Here is a 17,942-nt window from a genome sequence, read left to right on the forward strand (position 1 = left end):
TTGCATGTTTAATGTGGACATAATTATCACCTCTAAGCAGTTGGCTTTCGATCCATCCTTCGAAAAATTTAAAGAAATCCTTTGCAGTATCCTGGATGAGCTATGTGAAGCAGTTAGAAATTTCGAAAAATTAGAAACTCAGCTTTATTTAGATTGGTCTGGCGAACAAGGTTTTTTAAAAGTATAAATTTCCCTTTATTATATTTTTATGATATATCTAACGTAGGTGAATACGTACATATAAATTTAAAAATGCTTTCTAGCCACATATAGAGGAATCCAGAGTGCAAAAACTGAAGCAGGAAATCATTGACTTAATCGATCGAGAAAAGCTTATTCCAGAACAGATATTAATGGAATTACAAATGTAATTATAAATCACTGATACTCATTGCAAATTCTAATTTTCATCTTTATTATATATTAACTTATAATTTCTGTTTATATAATATCTGATTATCCTGATAAATCGCTACAATTAATCATGTGTTGTTTGCTTTGCTGCCTGTACCATTTATTTCTGTTTTCTATACCGGTGTACACAATGGTCACTGTCCATTAATTTGTATTACTGTTAATAATATTTATTATCATATATTCGTATCCTTATTACAGATACGAATATTTATACAATGATGACGAGTATTATAGAGTGGAACGATTTATAAGAGACGAGAGCAAAAAATTAGAGGATTACAACGAACCAATAAAACATTACCATAATCTCATGATGAACTTTCCTGTCGAAATTGAAAGGACAGTTTTTACTGGATTGTTCAAGGTATCGCGAAAAATATTCATCGAAACAATCGTCGATAACACTTGTCGAATAAAATGTCTTCTCATCGATACGCTCGTCGAGAGGTATCAAGATATGGCCAGGAAGTGAGTGTCAAATTACTTTAACCAACAACGATGAATCTATTCGCACTTCCACGATAAAATAATGGCAAACCCGGTTTAGTGTTACAGAACGATATCAAAGCATATCTGAACGTGCCTTGAGCACGCCCGCCAACACAGTCGAACTTGTGGAGCTTAAAAACTTCATTAAGGTAAACAGAGAAGTAACTTTTAAGACCTTGGAGCAGAACCTCTACAAAATAATCGAACATATTTTGTTACTGACCGACTATCGTCTTCTAACTGACATCGAGATAGTCACAAATAACGAAGCGTTTCAATGGTACCACAAGGTACCACAAATTTTGGAAGAGAACGAAAGCATCGTTGCGATTAAGACGCTGGAGTTCCAGCACGCATTAAAAGGTGCTAATATCTTCTTCAAATTAGTCAAGTAACTTGACTAATAAGAAGAGAAAAAACGTGTTCGAGGAAATTGACAATTATTGAAATTGTTTCTTGTTTCAATAGTTAGGTATCTTAGGTTCGAGGAGGAATTGGAGTCTTACGCGAAACAGGTGGACGAGATTCAACATTGGGGAGATATAGGAGAAGTGTACAAATATCAGAGAAGGGCACAGACTTTAGAGAACCGACTGATCGCCGCCATGGAGAAGATCGATAAGTTTAACGAAGAAGAAGCATCGTTTGGCTGGGACATAACGCAATATCCACGTCGTAAACAGATCGCTGATCAACTGAAACCCTTCAAACTACTCTTTGACGCAATTTGTGACTTTTTGACCAAGCAGGATAAGTGGTTAAACTCGATGATCGGTTCTTATAATCCGGAGGACATCGATAACGACGTAGGATACGCATTCAGGTCGATATATTTACTATGCAATCGTTATAATATTATCTACTTGTTAGAATATTTAGTGATCGAAACAAATTGACTTTCCTTAGCTTCTGTTTCGATGTTCATGTTTCTGAAAGTTCGAATAACTTATTATAATTAGAATTCAAGTTATTCTCCTATATTCCTTAAGAATTATTTAGCAATAAAGATAGAACGTATATTTTTCCGACAAGTAATGGTTAATGAAAACTGTTTGCACGAACAGAACGATTTATAAGCTGGAGAGAAGTTTTCAAGAGCCAGCTTTGAAGCAGCTAGCAGCCAGTGTCCGGGAAAAAATCGAGGACTTCAGGGAATACATGCCGATCGTTTTTACGCTTGGTAATCCCGGATTAAAGGATCGTCATTGGGAGCAAATTTCGGAGATCATAAACATTCCGATAAAAGTTGATCCCGATTTAACATTGGCGAAGATTCTGGACATGAATTTAGGCATATACGTCAGCCAATTCGAGAGCATCTCGGACAACGCGTCGAAGGAAGCAACCTTGGAAAGAGCCATGGATAAGATGGAGAAGGATTGGGCCGATTTATACTTTACGGTGAACCCTTTCAAGGATACTGGTACCTACGTCATCGCTGGTGTCGACGATATACAACTTCTTTTAGACGATCACATCATTAGGACAGTTACTATCAAGAATTCGCCGAACATAAAACCCTTTGAAGCAAGGATACTGTAAGAAAATTAATGAAAATTGACGCTAGAACTATTATAGTATAGTAGTATTCATGATATACAAAATATTAGATAGATCCAAGGGGGTTCTGTTGGTTTTGCAAAAAGAAAAATAATTTAACAAGTGTTTTTAACATTTTCATTCACTTTTTGTGTGTCTACCTATTTCTCAGTTGACTAATACCTGTTGTAAAAAGTTTTTGGCTCTTACAGCCTATGAAACATAGATCGTCAACAGTTTTTAACATCTTGTTACGGATAATTGGAGTGTAAAATATTTTTACGATCTATTACTTTTCCAAGCGATACTAGATATTGCGAGTATGATCGGAATTTAACGACCTAACGCTACAAAACAGGAGATGGGAGTACAAACTTCATTTGCTGCAAGATATTCTGGACCAATGGCTACGCGTGCAGGCGATCTGGATGTACCTGGAGCCGATCTTCACATCGCCGGATATACAGCAACAGATGCCAGAGGAAGGAAGAAAATTTTCCGCGGTGGATAAAACTTGGCGTGACATTATGAAGACCGTCCACGTGGATCCTCGCGTTTTCGTGGTCGTCGAAATCGATAAAATGTTAGAGCGGCTAAAGAAGAGCTACGGATTACTAGAAGACATTCAAAAGGGTCTGAATGATTACCTCGAAAGAAAACGACTCTTCTTCCCGAGATTCTTTTTCCTGTCTAACGACGAGTTGCTGGAAATTCTCTCTGAAACTAAGGATCCGACTCGGTAATAAAAACTGCTATTAACTCGATTCGGAAAAATTAATCAACTATATACGATTGTGTTATTGTTGAAATAAAATATTTTGAAATATTTATAACCATTTGTTTCAGGGTTCAGCCACATCTAAAGAAATGTTTCGAGGGAATACATAGATTACATTTTAGCGAGGACCTCGAGGTGGTCGCTATGATATCGACAGAGGACGAAGAGGTTCGACTGATAGAGACGATATCCACAGCTGCTGCCAGAGGACAAGTAGAGAAATGGTTGATCGAATTAGAAACGGTTATGCGAAAAAGTATACGTAATGAGGTGCTGCTAGCGATCCAGGCGTATCCTACCAAATCGAGGAAGGTCTGGGTGCTGGAATGGCCAGGACAAACGATTCTTTGCGTTGGTAAAACATACTGGACTTTACGTATAGAGGAATCGATGCCGTACGGTGTTCAAGGGATGAAGAGATACTTGGATCAATGTCAGGCAGAACTGAACGACATTATATCGTTAATCAGAGGCAAACTCTCGAAACAAAATCGTATCACTCTTGGTGATTATTCATAAGTTATACTTCTTAGTATAATTTTCTTAGTACATAATATAATACATAGATTTACAATTCTAGAAGCTTTAGTTACGCTGGATGTCCATGGGAAAGACGTGCTTGCGTCGCTTTACCAGGAGAAAGTGATCAAGAACACCGATTTCAAATGGTTGTGTCACTTGCGTTACTATTGGCTGGTCAGGCTGACTTCATACAAAATAAAGAAAAATCTTTTAATAGCAAGATTATTATTAAAAATATTTATTTCAGGAAGAGAACATGTGGGCTTACATGATAAATTCACAGCAACGTTATGGTTACGAGTACCTTGGCAATTCTTCAAGATTAGTAATCACTCCCTTAACAGATAGATGTTATCGAACTCTATTCGGCGCTTTGAGCCTTCATCTAGGCGGTGCACCAGAGGGACCCGCCGGAACTGGTAAAACAGAGACAACGAAAGATCTGGCTAAAGCAGTAGCAAAACAGTGCGTCGTCTTTAATTGTTCCGAAGGCCTCGATTACCTCGCATTAGGAAAATTCTTCAAAGGATTAGCTTCTTGCGGCGCCTGGTCTTGTTTTGACGAATTCAATCGAATCGATCTCGAAGTGTTATCAGTAGTAGCGCAACAAATTTTAACGATTCAACGAGCGATAAACAGCGGCGCTGAGAAGATCGTATTCGAAGGCACGGAGATCTTTTTAGATCCAACGTGCGCCATTTTTATCACGATGAATCCGGGTTACGCAGGGAGATCAGAGTTGCCGGACAATCTAAAGGCATTGTTCCGTCCCGTGGCCATGATGGTGCCGGATTACGCGCTGATCGCCGAGAACACGCTATACTCCTATGGCTTTTATAACGGTAGACCACTAGCTGTAAAAATCGTCACAGCTTACAGACTTTGCTCCGAGCAGTTGAGCAGTCAGCATCATTACGATTATGGTATGAGGGCAGTGAAATCTGTCCTCGTTGCAGCTGGCAATTTAAAGCTCAGGTACGAGAATCGAATGTGACGATTACTTTTAAAACTTTTGCGAAAAATTTCATTAAGAAAAATTCCGCCATATTTGATTTCCCGTAATCAGAAAATTTCGATCATTTATAATAGTTATTCGTGCCTCAAAATCATTTAAGATAAGATATTAATTCTTACACTATAACTTTTCTAATTCGGATTATAATTATTATGATTCTTGATCAGGTATCCTAACGAGTCTGAAGACATCCTCATGCTAAGAAGCATATTAGATGTTAACCTGCCAAAATTTTTGGTTCACGATCTGCCTCTCTTCGAAGGCATCGCTTCAGATTTGTTTCCCGGAGTCGTTCTTCCACCGCCAGATTATACTCACTTAAACGCGTGTACGATGGATGCGTGTGCCGCTGCTAATATTCAATGTACTGATTTCTTTTTGGAGAAGATACAGCAGATCTATGAGATGATGATCGTCAGACACGGTTTCATGATCGTTGGCCTACCATTTGGAGGGAAAACCTCGGCTTATAGAATATTGGCCGATTGTCTTGGTTTGTTAGAGGAACGGAAGCTGATGGACGAACACCGGGTGGAGATAACCGTTATCAATCCAAAGGCGATCACCATGGGTCAATTATACGGTCAGTTCGACCCGGCCTCGCACGAATGGAGCGACGGCGTGCTTGCTGTCAGTTACAGAGCTTTCGCGACTTCCACCAACCTGAATAGGAAATGGTTGGTCTTCGATGGGCCGGTCGACGCCCTGTGGATTGAGAACATGAATACTGTCCTGGATGACAATAAAAAGCTCTGCCTGACCTCCGGGGAAATTATCCAGCTAGCGCCCACCACGAACTTAATTTTCGAGCCTATGGACTTGGAGGTAGCCTAATGAAATGTATCCTGTCCTCTTTACTTAAAGTGTTTTGTCTATTTCTTTTGTAAGCCATAATATTTATAAGCGGCAGTATATGATATTTATAGAGCGAAACAAATTTCTATTGAGACTCTACTTCTCTAGCTTCGTTCATAAAAATTTAGATTGGAACGAAAGCTCATAGTCTAATTATTACGATCGATATAGGTCGCGTCACCTGCCACAGTATCAAGATGCGGTATGATTTACATGGAACCAATTAGTTTAGGTTGGAAACCAATTTTGCTCTCGTGGTTGAACACTTTACCATTGTCTTTTACGGAGCATCTTAAAAACCATTTGCACGAGATGTACATGAGGTTTTGTCCTCCACTCTTGCATCTGCTTCGTTGGGGAGTCAAGGTTCGAAAGATGTCACTTATAAATCAATTAAAATAAACTTGCCAATTTGCTAATATTATCATTTAACAAATTATCGTGTAAGGAAGCCCTGGTATTATTCTTATTTTCACGTGTTTTTAATTTTACCTTCAGGAATTAATAACAATGCAAGATGCTAATATGGTTAGGTCTGTGACATACTTATTCGATTGTTTCCTCGACGAGTATCATGACGAGAAGTATCTCCAAACTCTAACAGATCTAGATTTAAGGGCACAAGTGGAGGTACATAAATATTTACATTGTCAAGCCTTTTCTATCGAAGAAAGAGAAACTGACGAGTATCAAGGGTGTTTCAGGGTTGCTTCTTCTTTTCTTGTATCTGGGCGTTAGGCGGCACGTTGATGGTGGACTCCCGTGAATGCTTCAGCGATCTTTTTAGAGCATTAACAGAGAGAGAATTCCCCGCCGATGTCAGAGAACGTTTCAATGTTTCCGAAGAAACCACCGATCCATCGAAACCATACGTAGTAAATTTACCAATGACAGGTTTGGTGTTCGATTATAAATACATCAAAGAAGGTAGAGGCAAATGGAGACCTTGGATGGATGATCTAAAAGACGTCCCAGTAATACCAAAAGACATACCAATGAATCAGATAATCGTACCCACGATAGAAACTGTTCGTTACTTTCATCTGTTTAAACTGTTAATTTGTCACCAAAAACCTATCCTTTTGGTCGGTCCGACGGGTACCGGGAAATCCGTGTACATCATGGAGTTTTTATTGAAGAAGAACGACCCAGAAATTTTTAAACCTCTTTTCGTAATATTCTCCGCGCAAACTACTGCCAATCAGACCCAAGAGATCATCATGAACAAATTGGACAGACGAAAGAAGGGACTATATGGAGCTCCTCCAGGAAAGTACTGGGTTGTATTCGTGGACGATATCTCCATGCCACAGAAGGAAGAGTACGGAGCACAGCCACCTATAGAGTTGTTGAGGCAATGGCTGGACCATTGGACGTGGTACGATTTGAAGGAAGTGACGCCTATACAACTGGTGGACGTTCAGCTGGTTTGCGCGATGGGTCCTCCATCCAGCGGATTGGACGTCACGCTACGGTTCAAGAGACACTTCTTTACCCTAGGAATTTCCGAATTCTCCGATGACGTTCTCAACACCATCTTCTCCACTATCGTGACATGGCACTTTACGAGCAAGGAATTTCCGGACTATTACTTTCCTAGTGTCGAGTACATCGTCAGCGGAACCTTGGATGTTTATAAAGAAACTAGAGTGCATCTTCTACCGACGCCGGCCAAATGTCATTATTTGTTCAACTTACGAGATTTTTCCAGAGTGATTCAAGGAGTGCTACTGTGTACGCCTGAAAGTGTCACTAAACCTGTAAGTATTTATTTGCGGATAAATTTCTGTTTTATTCTATGATATGTTGTAGGGTTACGAAGAACGATCTTAAGCTTTTAAATTCTAATATGACCTGTATGACTATTCGTAGTCTTATGTGTCTTCTACTGACGTTGGAAGTTCGATATTCTAATGATATTAACATGGTTACACGTTTGCATTAACGTTAAGATGATCCTAAAGGTCCCTATTTTTGTAACGTAAATCAAACTCAACTTTTTCAGCAGCTTATAGTCTTCAATGGAATTAGAGATAAATTTCTTTGTGTTTTGTTATCAACGTAATGATAACATAATGCTCCAAATAAATATATCCAATTTTGACGGTTACGATTCATAAATATGTATGAGAACTACATAATATTTCCTGACCGACATAATGTTTTAAGGCGAGTTTAAAGCGTCTCTGGGTACACGAAGTGTTGCGCGTTTATGGTGATCGGTTGGTAGATGACCATGATATTAAGTGGCTCGTCGAGCAGATACGAAGGACCATGTTAGAATATATGGATGACAATCTGGACCACCTGTTTCAAGATTTACTTACTGCTAGATCTGGCACAGTACGTTTTCTTCTAATACGCAAGGTTTTTAAATATCACTGTCTCCATAATCTTCTTTAATCGTAATTAGGTGACAGAAGTAGAGCTTCGAAATCTGATTTATTGTGACTTCTACGATACATTGGCGGATAAAAAGCTATATTCCGAAGTGGAGGATTTAGACCACTTGGCAATCGTAGCTGAAGAATATCTCGCTGAATATAATTCCATTTCGAGGACACCGATGAATCTCGTTCTTTTCAGGTTTTACTCGGTTGCGTATATTTTAAGTAAAAAACGATGAAAATTGAGGAGCTTTCTGAAAAAAGGGTTTATAGGTCTAGTAATATTTATCATAGAAATATTACTTGCACTATTCGATTATCACCTATCTCGTTCTGTGTTATATTTTTTAAAACTAAATAGCGTTAAATCATAATTCCCTTAGTTCATCATTTTCTCTTATAGATCCCTTTCCCAGATATCTCTGCAATTTTTCTATTTTATTTTGCCTTCTAGATTCGCCGTAGAACATCTATCAAAGATCTGTCGCATAATGATGCAGCCTCGAAGTCACGCGTTATTAATCGGAGTGGGCGGTTCGGGGCGCCAATCGTTAACGAAATTAGCAGCTCACATCTCAGATTACGAATTGTTTCAAGTGGAAATGTCTCAACAGTATGGTCTATACGAATGGCACGAAGACGTAAAAGACATCCTAAAAAAGAGCGCAGCCAGCGATCTGCATACAGCTTTCCTGTTTTTGGATACACAAATTAAAGAAGAGACCTTCCTGGAAGACATTAGCAATCTTTTAAATTCCGGAGAGGTTCCTAACATATTTGCACCTGATGAGGTATCTGATATTTGCGAGAAGATGCGAGTGATCGATCGTCAGAGAGACAGATCCTTGCAGACAGACGGCAGCCCCGTGGCTTTGTTCAATTTCTTCGTTCAAACTGTTCGCGAACACTTGCATATCGTGGTCACCATGTCGCCTATTGGTGACAATTTTCGTATCAGAATTCGAAAATTTCCGGCATTGGTGAATTGTTGCACGATAGATTGGCTGCAACCTTGGCCTGAGGACGCATTGCTCGCTGTGGCGACTAAATTCTTGGGCGAAATCGATCTAACGGAGAAGGAACGTGATGCCTGCATCGAGATGTGCCAATTCTTTCATATGTCCACGCAGGAGTTGACAAAGGAGTTCCTGAGGAAGTCAAAGAGGTACAATTACGTTACGCCTACCTCATACCTGGAGCTCATCAACACTTTCAAGGACCTGCTCGCAAAAAAGAGGAAGGAAGCGCTCGATGGGAAAAAAAGGTACGAAGCTGGCTTGGAAAAGTTGGACAGTACTCACAGGCAAGTGGAGAAGATGCAAGAGATTTTAGTCGCGCTGCAACCGAAGCTCCTTGTCGCCGCTAAGGACGTGGAGGCCATGTTTCTCGACGTTCAAAGGGAAAGCGAGGAGGTAGCTGCCATGGAGCAAGTTGTCAAGAGGGACGAAGAGGCTGCCATGGTAAGGTGTTGCCGGCTTAAAGATCACAGTCACTCGATTTTATTTAGGAAGCTTCCGCCCTGTAAAGGCCACTCCACCTTTGTTCACGGTTTCTAATTACTCCTCGAATTCCTTCCGTTATGCATCTTTACGTTATGCTGATATTAGTGAGACCTCGAGGTATGAAAATACTAGAGAACAAAGTAAATATACGTTTTTACTGATAATTGCGAATAATTTGAAGTATGTTTGTCATTTATTCGCATACAGTTCCAGAAATCTACATATCTTTTAAATTTGAAATATTAAGACACAAACGTTAATTACGGCGATGTTATTTAAGTAGTTTTCTCTCAGTAAAAAGGATTTCATGTTTTCCACGGTTTCTAATAACTTCTGCTGAAATTACTTCCACAACGTATGCTTGCACTCTGTTAATATTAATGAGATTTTGAAATACGAAAATCGTGGAGCTCGTAATAAAAATGACTTTCGTTCGGTATGTCGGATGCATGGAACTCGGTACGTGGACGTAAATTCCATTGTAGTATTTTTTAAAAGCAGAATGTTCGAATTTCTAGGTCGTCGCGAACGAAGCGAACGCCATACGCGCAGAATGCGACGCCGATCTGCAAGAAGTGATGCCGATATTAAACGCGGCGAACGATGCCTTGAACACTCTGACTCCTCAGGATATTCAAATCGTGCGATCCATGAAACGACCGCCAGCCGGTGTTCGATTGGTGATGGAAGCAGTTTGCATTTTAAAGGTTCGATCTTCAACTTCAAACTAAACTCAATCTCCACAAAGATGTACTTATTCAAACCCTGCTTATCAAAAGAATAAAAACATGATCCATACAAATTCTATCCTATTAGGACGTGAAACCGGAGAAGGTTAAGACTCCAGATGGAGTTATAGATGATTATTGGAAGCCATCTCTTCGCATATTGAGCGACATGAAATTCCTCGAATCCTTATTAATGTTCGATAAGGACAACATTCCAGAAAGGATCATGACGAAGATCCGCACCACTATCTTAACAAATCCAAACTTCGATCCAGAACGGATCAGACAGGTTTCTACCGCCTGTGAAGGTCTCTGTAGATGGGTCTTCGCTCTGTCAGAGTACGACAAAGTGGCGAAGATCGTGGCTCCGAAGAAGCAAGCGCTGGCCTTGGCGGAGGCCGACTACAATGAGGCCATGAGGCAATTGAACTTGAAGAGAAGTCAGCTCCAAGAAGTGCGTGACAGGTTGGCGAAGCTGGAGGAGCTGTTGGCTAAACGAAGAGCGGAGTACCAGGCGATGACGGACGAAGTGAACGAGTGCGAGGCAAGATTAAGGAGAGCCAGGGAGCTGATTGGCGGCTTAGGGGGAGAGTACACCAGATGGTCCGATACTGCGAAGGAACTGGGCGAACGTTATTACAAGCTGACGGGAGACATTCTCATCGGCTCTGGGATCGTGGCCTATTTAGGAGTGTTCACCACTCAGTATAGACAGCAACAAATCGACAACTGGGTGCAGATTTGCACCGATTTGGAAGTAATTTGTACGAAGGACTATCAGCTTACTCAGATTCTAGGTGATCCTGTGTTGATACGGTCCTGGAATATTTTTGGTTTGCCGAGTGATTTGTTCTCGGTAGATAACGCGATAATTGTTACGAATTCTCGACGATGGCCCCTGATGATCGATCCTCAGGGCCAGGCTAACAAATGGGTGAAGAATATGGAGAAGGACAATAATATTCATGTTATTAGATTGTCGCAGACTGATTATATGAGAGTGTTAGAAAATGCTATACAGTTTGGGCAGCCAGTTTTGTTAGAGAATGTGGGCGAAGAGCTTGATGCTGCCTTGGAACCGCTCTTGATGAAACAAACATTTAAGTCTGGTGGCGCGGAATGTATCAAGGTTGGGGATTCTGTCATCGAGTACTCTGCCAATTTCCGGTAGATTTTATTCTAAATAAATAACATTTATTTACTCGAAAACAATTGCGACACTGTCTGATATATTAATTCGTATACTGTTGAGTGGAATAAATTTTACTTATCTTTCTTTTTTACAGGTTTTACATTACAACCAAATTACGCAATCCTCACTATTTACCAGAGGTAGCAGTTAAGGTAACGCTACTGAATTTCATGATCACGCCGATAGGCCTGGAAGATCAGCTCCTCGGTATTGTGGTAGCCAAAGAAAGGCCAGACTTGGAGTCTGAGAAGAATCAGCTAATCGTCCAAGGAGCCGCCAACAAGAAGTACATTAACGTTTTATTACATTTCTTCAATCTTCGCCAACGACTTTATTTCGTAGGAAACTGAAGGAGATCGAAGACGAAATTCTGGAAGTTCTGTCGACAGCAGAAGGAAATATTCTCGAGGATGAAACAGCGATTAGTGTACTTAGTTCATCCAAGACTCTTTCTGATGAGATAGTCACGAAACAAACGGCAGCTGAGATTACGGAAAAGTCTATCGACGCTGCAAGATTGGAGTACACGCCCATAGCTGCTTACAGCACCGTTCTTTTCTTCACGATTGGTAACACACACTACGCGTTTTACTGTATAAGTGCAATAAGGCAGATTCTATGGTTCAAAATAAGACGGAAATCGAGAATAATAAAATTGCGTTGGAAGCTCCATTTTTGAAAAACTCGAGATTGAATACTTGTGAAGTACAAATTTTATCACGTTGTTGATTATCAATCGTATTAAAGCGAATCGACTCGTATGATATTTGAAGAAACTAGGTCTACTTAAAGTTTTATTTGAAAAAGTATTTTACATATAGCGATGTAATATTTTGAGTCGTAGCATCTCCTTGACTTCGTTTGTATGATGAATTTAAGTCTGGACACTGGAGTGTCTTGGCAGATTCAAAAGAAAATTGAATCAATCTTAATTGAATAAAATTTTCTCTAGCTGTTCTGGCGAACATTGATCCGATGTATCAATACTCTCTGGCCTGGTTCGTGAATCTGTTCAATAGCACGATCGACAACACGGAACGGGTCGAAGACATTCAGCAACGACTGAAGGACCTCACGAAGCACTTCACCTACTCACTTTACGTGAACATATGTCGGTCGTTGTTCGAGAAGGACAAGCTTTTATTCTCGCTGCTGCTTTCGGTGAACCTGCTGAATAAGCAGGGACGACTCTCGATGCCCCAATGGATGTTTCTGTTGACCGGCGGCGTTGGCCTTGAGAATCCTTTCGCAAATCCCACGAAATGGCTACCCTCGAAATCCTGGGACGAGTTGTGCCGTTTGAATAATATTCCAGGGTTTATGGTACGATAAAACGTGGTACAGTAAGACACCTATGTTCGACATCTTAGTATTCCCGATTGGTCACAGTTCTAAAAAATAAATTCTTATTGTCCGAGTTATATCGAACATTTCATCATGACCGATTCGTACTTCGTAGTTCGAATTCAAAGACTGTACGTTATACTATTACCATTGAGTATAGTTATACATTTTCGTAACTAATTCGTTTTTCTTTCGTTTAGGGATTTCAAAACGCATTCGAGACAACGCTGAATGATTGGAAAGCCATCTTTGATCATATGGAGCCTCACACTTTAACGTTCCCCGCGCCTTACGACAAGCTCAACCCTTTCGAGAGAATGATCGTGCTGCGATGTATGCGTCCTGACAAAGTTGTGCCAGCCGTCCAGCAATTTGTAGAAGGTGAAAAATCTTCATGTAAAAATACGTCGCATCGTTGCTTACATATTTGTCAAGAAGAATTCATGCACGCGATATTTTGAATATTTCGAAAATTATAATTCACGACTATTCATAACAATCGTATTTCATTACGACGCGAACCAAAATTCAAAAAGTTTTATATAGCGTACAACATATCCCTAAATATATAATAAATAATTCAAATATTTTCGTGACTCGCTATATATAGAAAAATAGTAATATAAATGTAGATATATTAAAATAAAGATGAGGACAAAATAAAATAGTAATATAAATGTAGATATATTAAAATAAAGATGAAGACAGAAATAAAGAAATGGTTTGGTATTACGCTATATCGAAGCTTCGTATTAAGGCGAACGATTTTCGATTAATTCGTGGTAGAACAACTGGGACAACAGTACATCGAGCCACCGCCCTTCGACCTGGTATCGTCGTTCGCGGATTCATATTCCTGCAGTCCCCTCATATTCGTGTTAACGCCTGGCGCCGATCCTATGGCGGTTCTACTGAAATTTGCCGACGATCAAGGTTTCGGTACAAACCGATTGTTCTCCCTCTCTTTGGGTCAAGGGCAAGGAGTTATCGCCGCCCAGCTAATCGACGAGGGAGTGAAAAATGGTACCTGGGTGGTTCTACAGAACTGTCACCTTGCCAAGAGTTTTATGCCACACTTGGAAAAGGTATTACCGAATTGTTGGCTGACCATTAAGCGGCAGAATGGTATGATGGAGCAAGAAATTTGAAAGGCGAGAGAGAAAAATCTTTTTCTAGATTTGTGAAAGCTTCACACCTGGAACTGTGCATCCAGATTTCCGATTATGGCTGACAAGTTATCCAGTGGAGCATTTTCCAGTTAGCGTCCTTCAGAATGGTGTGAAAATGACCAACGAGCCACCGAAAGGACTGAGAGCAAATATAATCAGATCTTTTTTACAGGTAATGTAAAAGAAATACGACTCACAGTGTTTCTAATACTGTTTTCGAAAAATAATTGTTCCGAATTTTATAAAATCTTCGGAAGCGTATACCATTTTTAAAATCATATGTCAATACTTGATACTTGCTTCGTTCGTAAGGACCCAATATGCGATGAGGAATTCTTCGAGACTTGCAAGCAAAATGAGGCTTTCAAGAAGCTACTTTTTTCCTTGTGCTTTTTCCACGCGATTGTTCAAGAACGCAGGAAATTTGGGCCGATCGGTTGGAATAATCAATATGAGTTCAACGAGACCGACCTACGGATCAGTGCGCTGCAATTGCGAATCTTCTTGGATCAGTACGATGACGTTCAGTTTACGGCTTTGAAATACTTAACAGGTATCGCATTAATTGTTAGACTTTGTTAAACTTGTTAGTTGAGTGGTTAAACTCTTTTTCTTTTTTTCTTTTTAAAAGAACCCATTTAGGGCCAACATTGCACCAACGTAAAATACTATTTGAAATATTTCCTAGTCAATTTTCATCAAGGAATTGTATTGTTGAATATCGTGTACTGTTTTAGAAAATTCAATTCTCACTCAAAATTAATTTGTCTCGTAGGCGAATGTAATTATGGCGGTCGCGTGACAGACGAATGGGATAGGAGAACTTTAAATACGATTCTTGTGAAGTTTTATTGTATGGAAGTCATTGCACAGAAGGAACACCTATTCGATCCTAGTGGTATATACTATGTACCTGAAGTCAGTGATCATGACGAATTTCTTGAATATATTAGATCTTTTCCAATGACCACTGCTCCTAGTGTCTTTGGAATGAACGACAATGCGGATATCATTAAGGATCAGCAGGAGACTACATTGATGTTGTCTTCCTTATTGGCAACGCAGGTGAGGTTTACTATTATGAAACTTGATTTTCATATGGAAATTTGATGTCTTAATATTATATCGTGTTTCATCCTGCAGTCTATTCAGGATATTAAAGTAAGTGATACTGAAACCAAATTCATTCAAACTGTAAATAATAAATATATACTGTTATTCTATTATTCATATATCTCATGCTTGCTTAGCTGAAAAAGTCGAAGAGAAAGGTAATACCACTTTGTTATGCGTACTTCGATTATTCTATGAATTTTCATAGCGAAAAGTTATTAAATCTTATTAAATGTATTGATTATTAAAGCATCATTTTCTAGTATCTATCGTAAGTCTGAAGATTCGTAGTTTGGTTTATGGTGAACACGATCTGTATCAAAAATATTCGCCACTTTCGTTGCGGAAAATCTCGGTTGTTGGTATCACGGGTCGGTCGTTATCATTATCTTCGTTCATTAATTTCGAGACAATTAAGGCGTGTACGCGGTCGCCTCGGCTCGCCTCGTGTTTCACAAAATATAATAGGGTTCCTTAAATGTATTCTGCGTGACGAATCGTGCGGACGACTAACGAGACCCTGTGTTGCTCCGTCCTCCAATTAGGACACGGGAGAAACGGAAACAGACGTAGGAAAATCACCCGACGAGATCGTCTACGGTGTAGCGTCTGATATTCTGTCAAAGTTGCCCGACGACTTCGATCTGGTGGATGCACTCGAGAAATATCCAACGTTATATAATCAAAGCATGAACACGGTGCTAGTCCAGGAAATGGGAAGATTCAACAAGCTTCTGCAAACGATCAGGAATAGCCTCATAAATGTTCAGAAGGCGATCAAAGGTAAACGGCTAAGCTTGTGACGGCCAGCCGGTGTCTATCGATTTTTCACGGCTTCGTGAACTTAATCTAAGGTCTGGTGATCATGAACCCGGACCTCGAGGAGGTCTACGTATCGATAATTACTGGAAAGATATCGAAGATGTGGATGAGGAACTCTTATCCATCGTTGAAGCCGCTAGGCAGTTATATACAGGATTTCTTGAAGAGGCTCGCTTTTCTTCAGGTATCTGCACGTATATACCGTGCGAAAGATCTTTGACTATCTATCACAGCGATCTCGTAATGGGAAATGTAATTACGTACATATTTTTAGGAAACATTTTCACGCGATGTTCGAAATTTTATGAATCTTTGAATATTCTTTCCAAGGCACTATTTGTCTGTGCTATTTTGCCTTATAAATTGTTCCATTTGATAGATAGTCTAAGATTCTAACAAAGTACTATAGAATGACTTGAGAAAATATTTGGTCACTCGCTATACTAAATTTCTTTGAATATATTACATGTGTTATATTAAACTTCATGTAATTTTATTAGCGATGTAATGAGACATCACTGTCACCATTATGCTGTTAGGGTTTGAAACAAATCCGAAAATATAGACATACATTAATATATATCCAATCTCAAAAGTTCTTTTTATAGTAAGTGCTCAAATACTTCTCTATTTCTTTATGAAACTGTAGATTGAAGATATTTTAGCAAGAAGTTTTCGTTTTAGGATATCAATAGTGATTCGATGGAAATAATACTTTCTTTTCGAGACATTCTATATTATTTGTTTTTCGCTGCAGTTATGGTACGATGAAGGACCACCGACAACCTTCTGGATCTCTGGTTTCTACTTCACACAGGCGTTTCTTACTGGCGCACAACAGAACTACGCGAGGAAATATTCGATACCGATAGATTTGCTCGTCTACGACTTCGTCCCTTTGAAGGAGACTGTTTTCCCTGAACCACCAACCGATGGTGTTTATATTTACGGTCTATTTCTCGATGGAGCTCGTTTCAACACGAGCACGATGAAACTTGACGAATCATTACCGAAAATTTTGTACGACGTTGTTCCCTATGTAAGTACGTTTTCTTACCTTTGACTTATTTATACTCAGATATCTCTAAAAGCAAATCAAAAACAGTTTTACTTCTTCTTTGATATCTTATCGATATGCTGGTTACTATCTATCTCATACACTGAAAAAGTCTCCGAAAGCAAATAAAAGAAACGATTCTTGTACTTTTAGATTTTTCTATCTGTTTGTTTTTCTTCAAAATCTCATTCTCTTGTTTCCTGTATTTTCTTCGCCAAGCAAGCGTATAATTGAATTCGTCCTACAATCTGTCGCGTTCGTTCCGGCAGATTTGGCTGATACCGATGAAAAAGGAAGATGTGGAGGAAAGATACACATATACCTGTCCAGTGTACAAGACCACGGAGAGAAAAGGTGTTCTGTCGACAACTGGCCACTCGACGAACTTCGTAATCGCCATATGGCTCCCGACGGACCATCCACCGGAGCATTGGATTCTGCGTGGCGTAGCCATGATCTGCCAATTGTCCGATTAAACCTATCGTCCCATTGGAACAACGATTATACTATCTTCCATTTATGTATCATGCAGCCGTATATCTCGTCGACCATCGGCATACTTGTCCTTATCGATGATATAATTGAATTTGGTGTTCAATCCCGACGAAGCGATCAGAAGCATCGTACGTTAATTCGATTGTCGAAGAGAGCCCGTCGATCGGGCCGTTTTCTCGCTTATCGTCCTCCTTATCGCGATAAAAATAGTCGGATCGAAGGCAGAAACTTTATTCAACGTTGTTCATTTTATCGCTTTATCGATCACCGTCAGAAACAATCGGTCCACCTTTCGAAATTTCATCCTCCGGCACGTTGTTCATGACGGAAACTAGCGGACGTTCTTAAAATTCGCAATCAAAGTCCGAGCTGTTTTTCCCAGTGGAGTGTCGTTTTGGGAACGTTTCGCACGTAAGCGCGGCACTACAACAGGTGGCGATACATCCGGGTCACAGGCTCTCCTCTTCGCCTCTTGCCTGTCGATCAATCGACCGTCCAACGTCTTTGTAAAAATCTTC

General features: G+C 39.8%; 1 protein-coding gene across 1 annotated transcript; it reads left to right on the forward strand.

Annotated features, from left to right (window-relative positions):
* Positions 1-1,374: 1,374 nt before the first annotated feature.
* LOC132906971 (dynein axonemal heavy chain 7) lies at positions 1,375-17,639 on the forward strand. Its single transcript, XM_060959667.1, has 29 exons — positions 1,375-1,729; positions 1,971-2,444; positions 2,804-3,184; positions 3,292-3,728; positions 3,804-3,919; positions 3,993-4,720; positions 4,928-5,585; positions 5,787-5,981; positions 6,114-6,245; positions 6,320-7,375; positions 7,785-7,962; positions 8,036-8,201; positions 8,457-9,462; positions 10,023-10,211; positions 10,321-11,399; positions 11,519-11,710; positions 11,767-11,993; positions 12,377-12,747; positions 12,969-13,149; positions 13,555-13,853; positions 13,945-14,109; positions 14,250-14,490; positions 14,713-15,002; positions 15,081-15,098; positions 15,188-15,208; positions 15,596-15,833; positions 15,905-16,056; positions 16,630-16,911; positions 17,199-17,639. The coding sequence occupies exons 1-29, from the start codon at positions 1,512-1,514 to the stop codon at positions 17,403-17,405; spliced, it is 9,897 nt and encodes a 3,298-aa protein (XP_060815650.1). The 5' UTR covers positions 1,375-1,511; the 3' UTR covers positions 17,406-17,639.
* The last annotated feature ends 303 nt before the right edge of the window (positions 17,640-17,942 follow it).

This window comes from Bombus pascuorum, chromosome 5 (genome assembly GCF_905332965.1).
Source record: "Bombus pascuorum chromosome 5, iyBomPasc1.1, whole genome shotgun sequence".
Taxonomy (NCBI): Eukaryota; Metazoa; Arthropoda; class Insecta; order Hymenoptera; family Apidae; genus Bombus; species Bombus pascuorum.

Bases quoted from the DNA above. Each gene is read 5' to 3' on its own strand.
- LOC132906971 (XM_060959667.1), top strand. From the start codon at position 1,512: ATGGAGAAGATCGATAAGTTTAACGAAGAAGAAGCATCGTTTGGCTGG. The intron at 2,445-2,803 runs GTAAGAAAATTA...GCTACAAAACAG, and splicing joins CCCTTTGAAGCAAGGATACT to GAGATGGGAGTACAAACTTC. The intron at 5,586-5,786 runs GTAGCCTAATGA...CGATCGATATAG, and splicing joins TCGAGCCTATGGACTTGGAG to GTCGCGTCACCTGCCACAGT.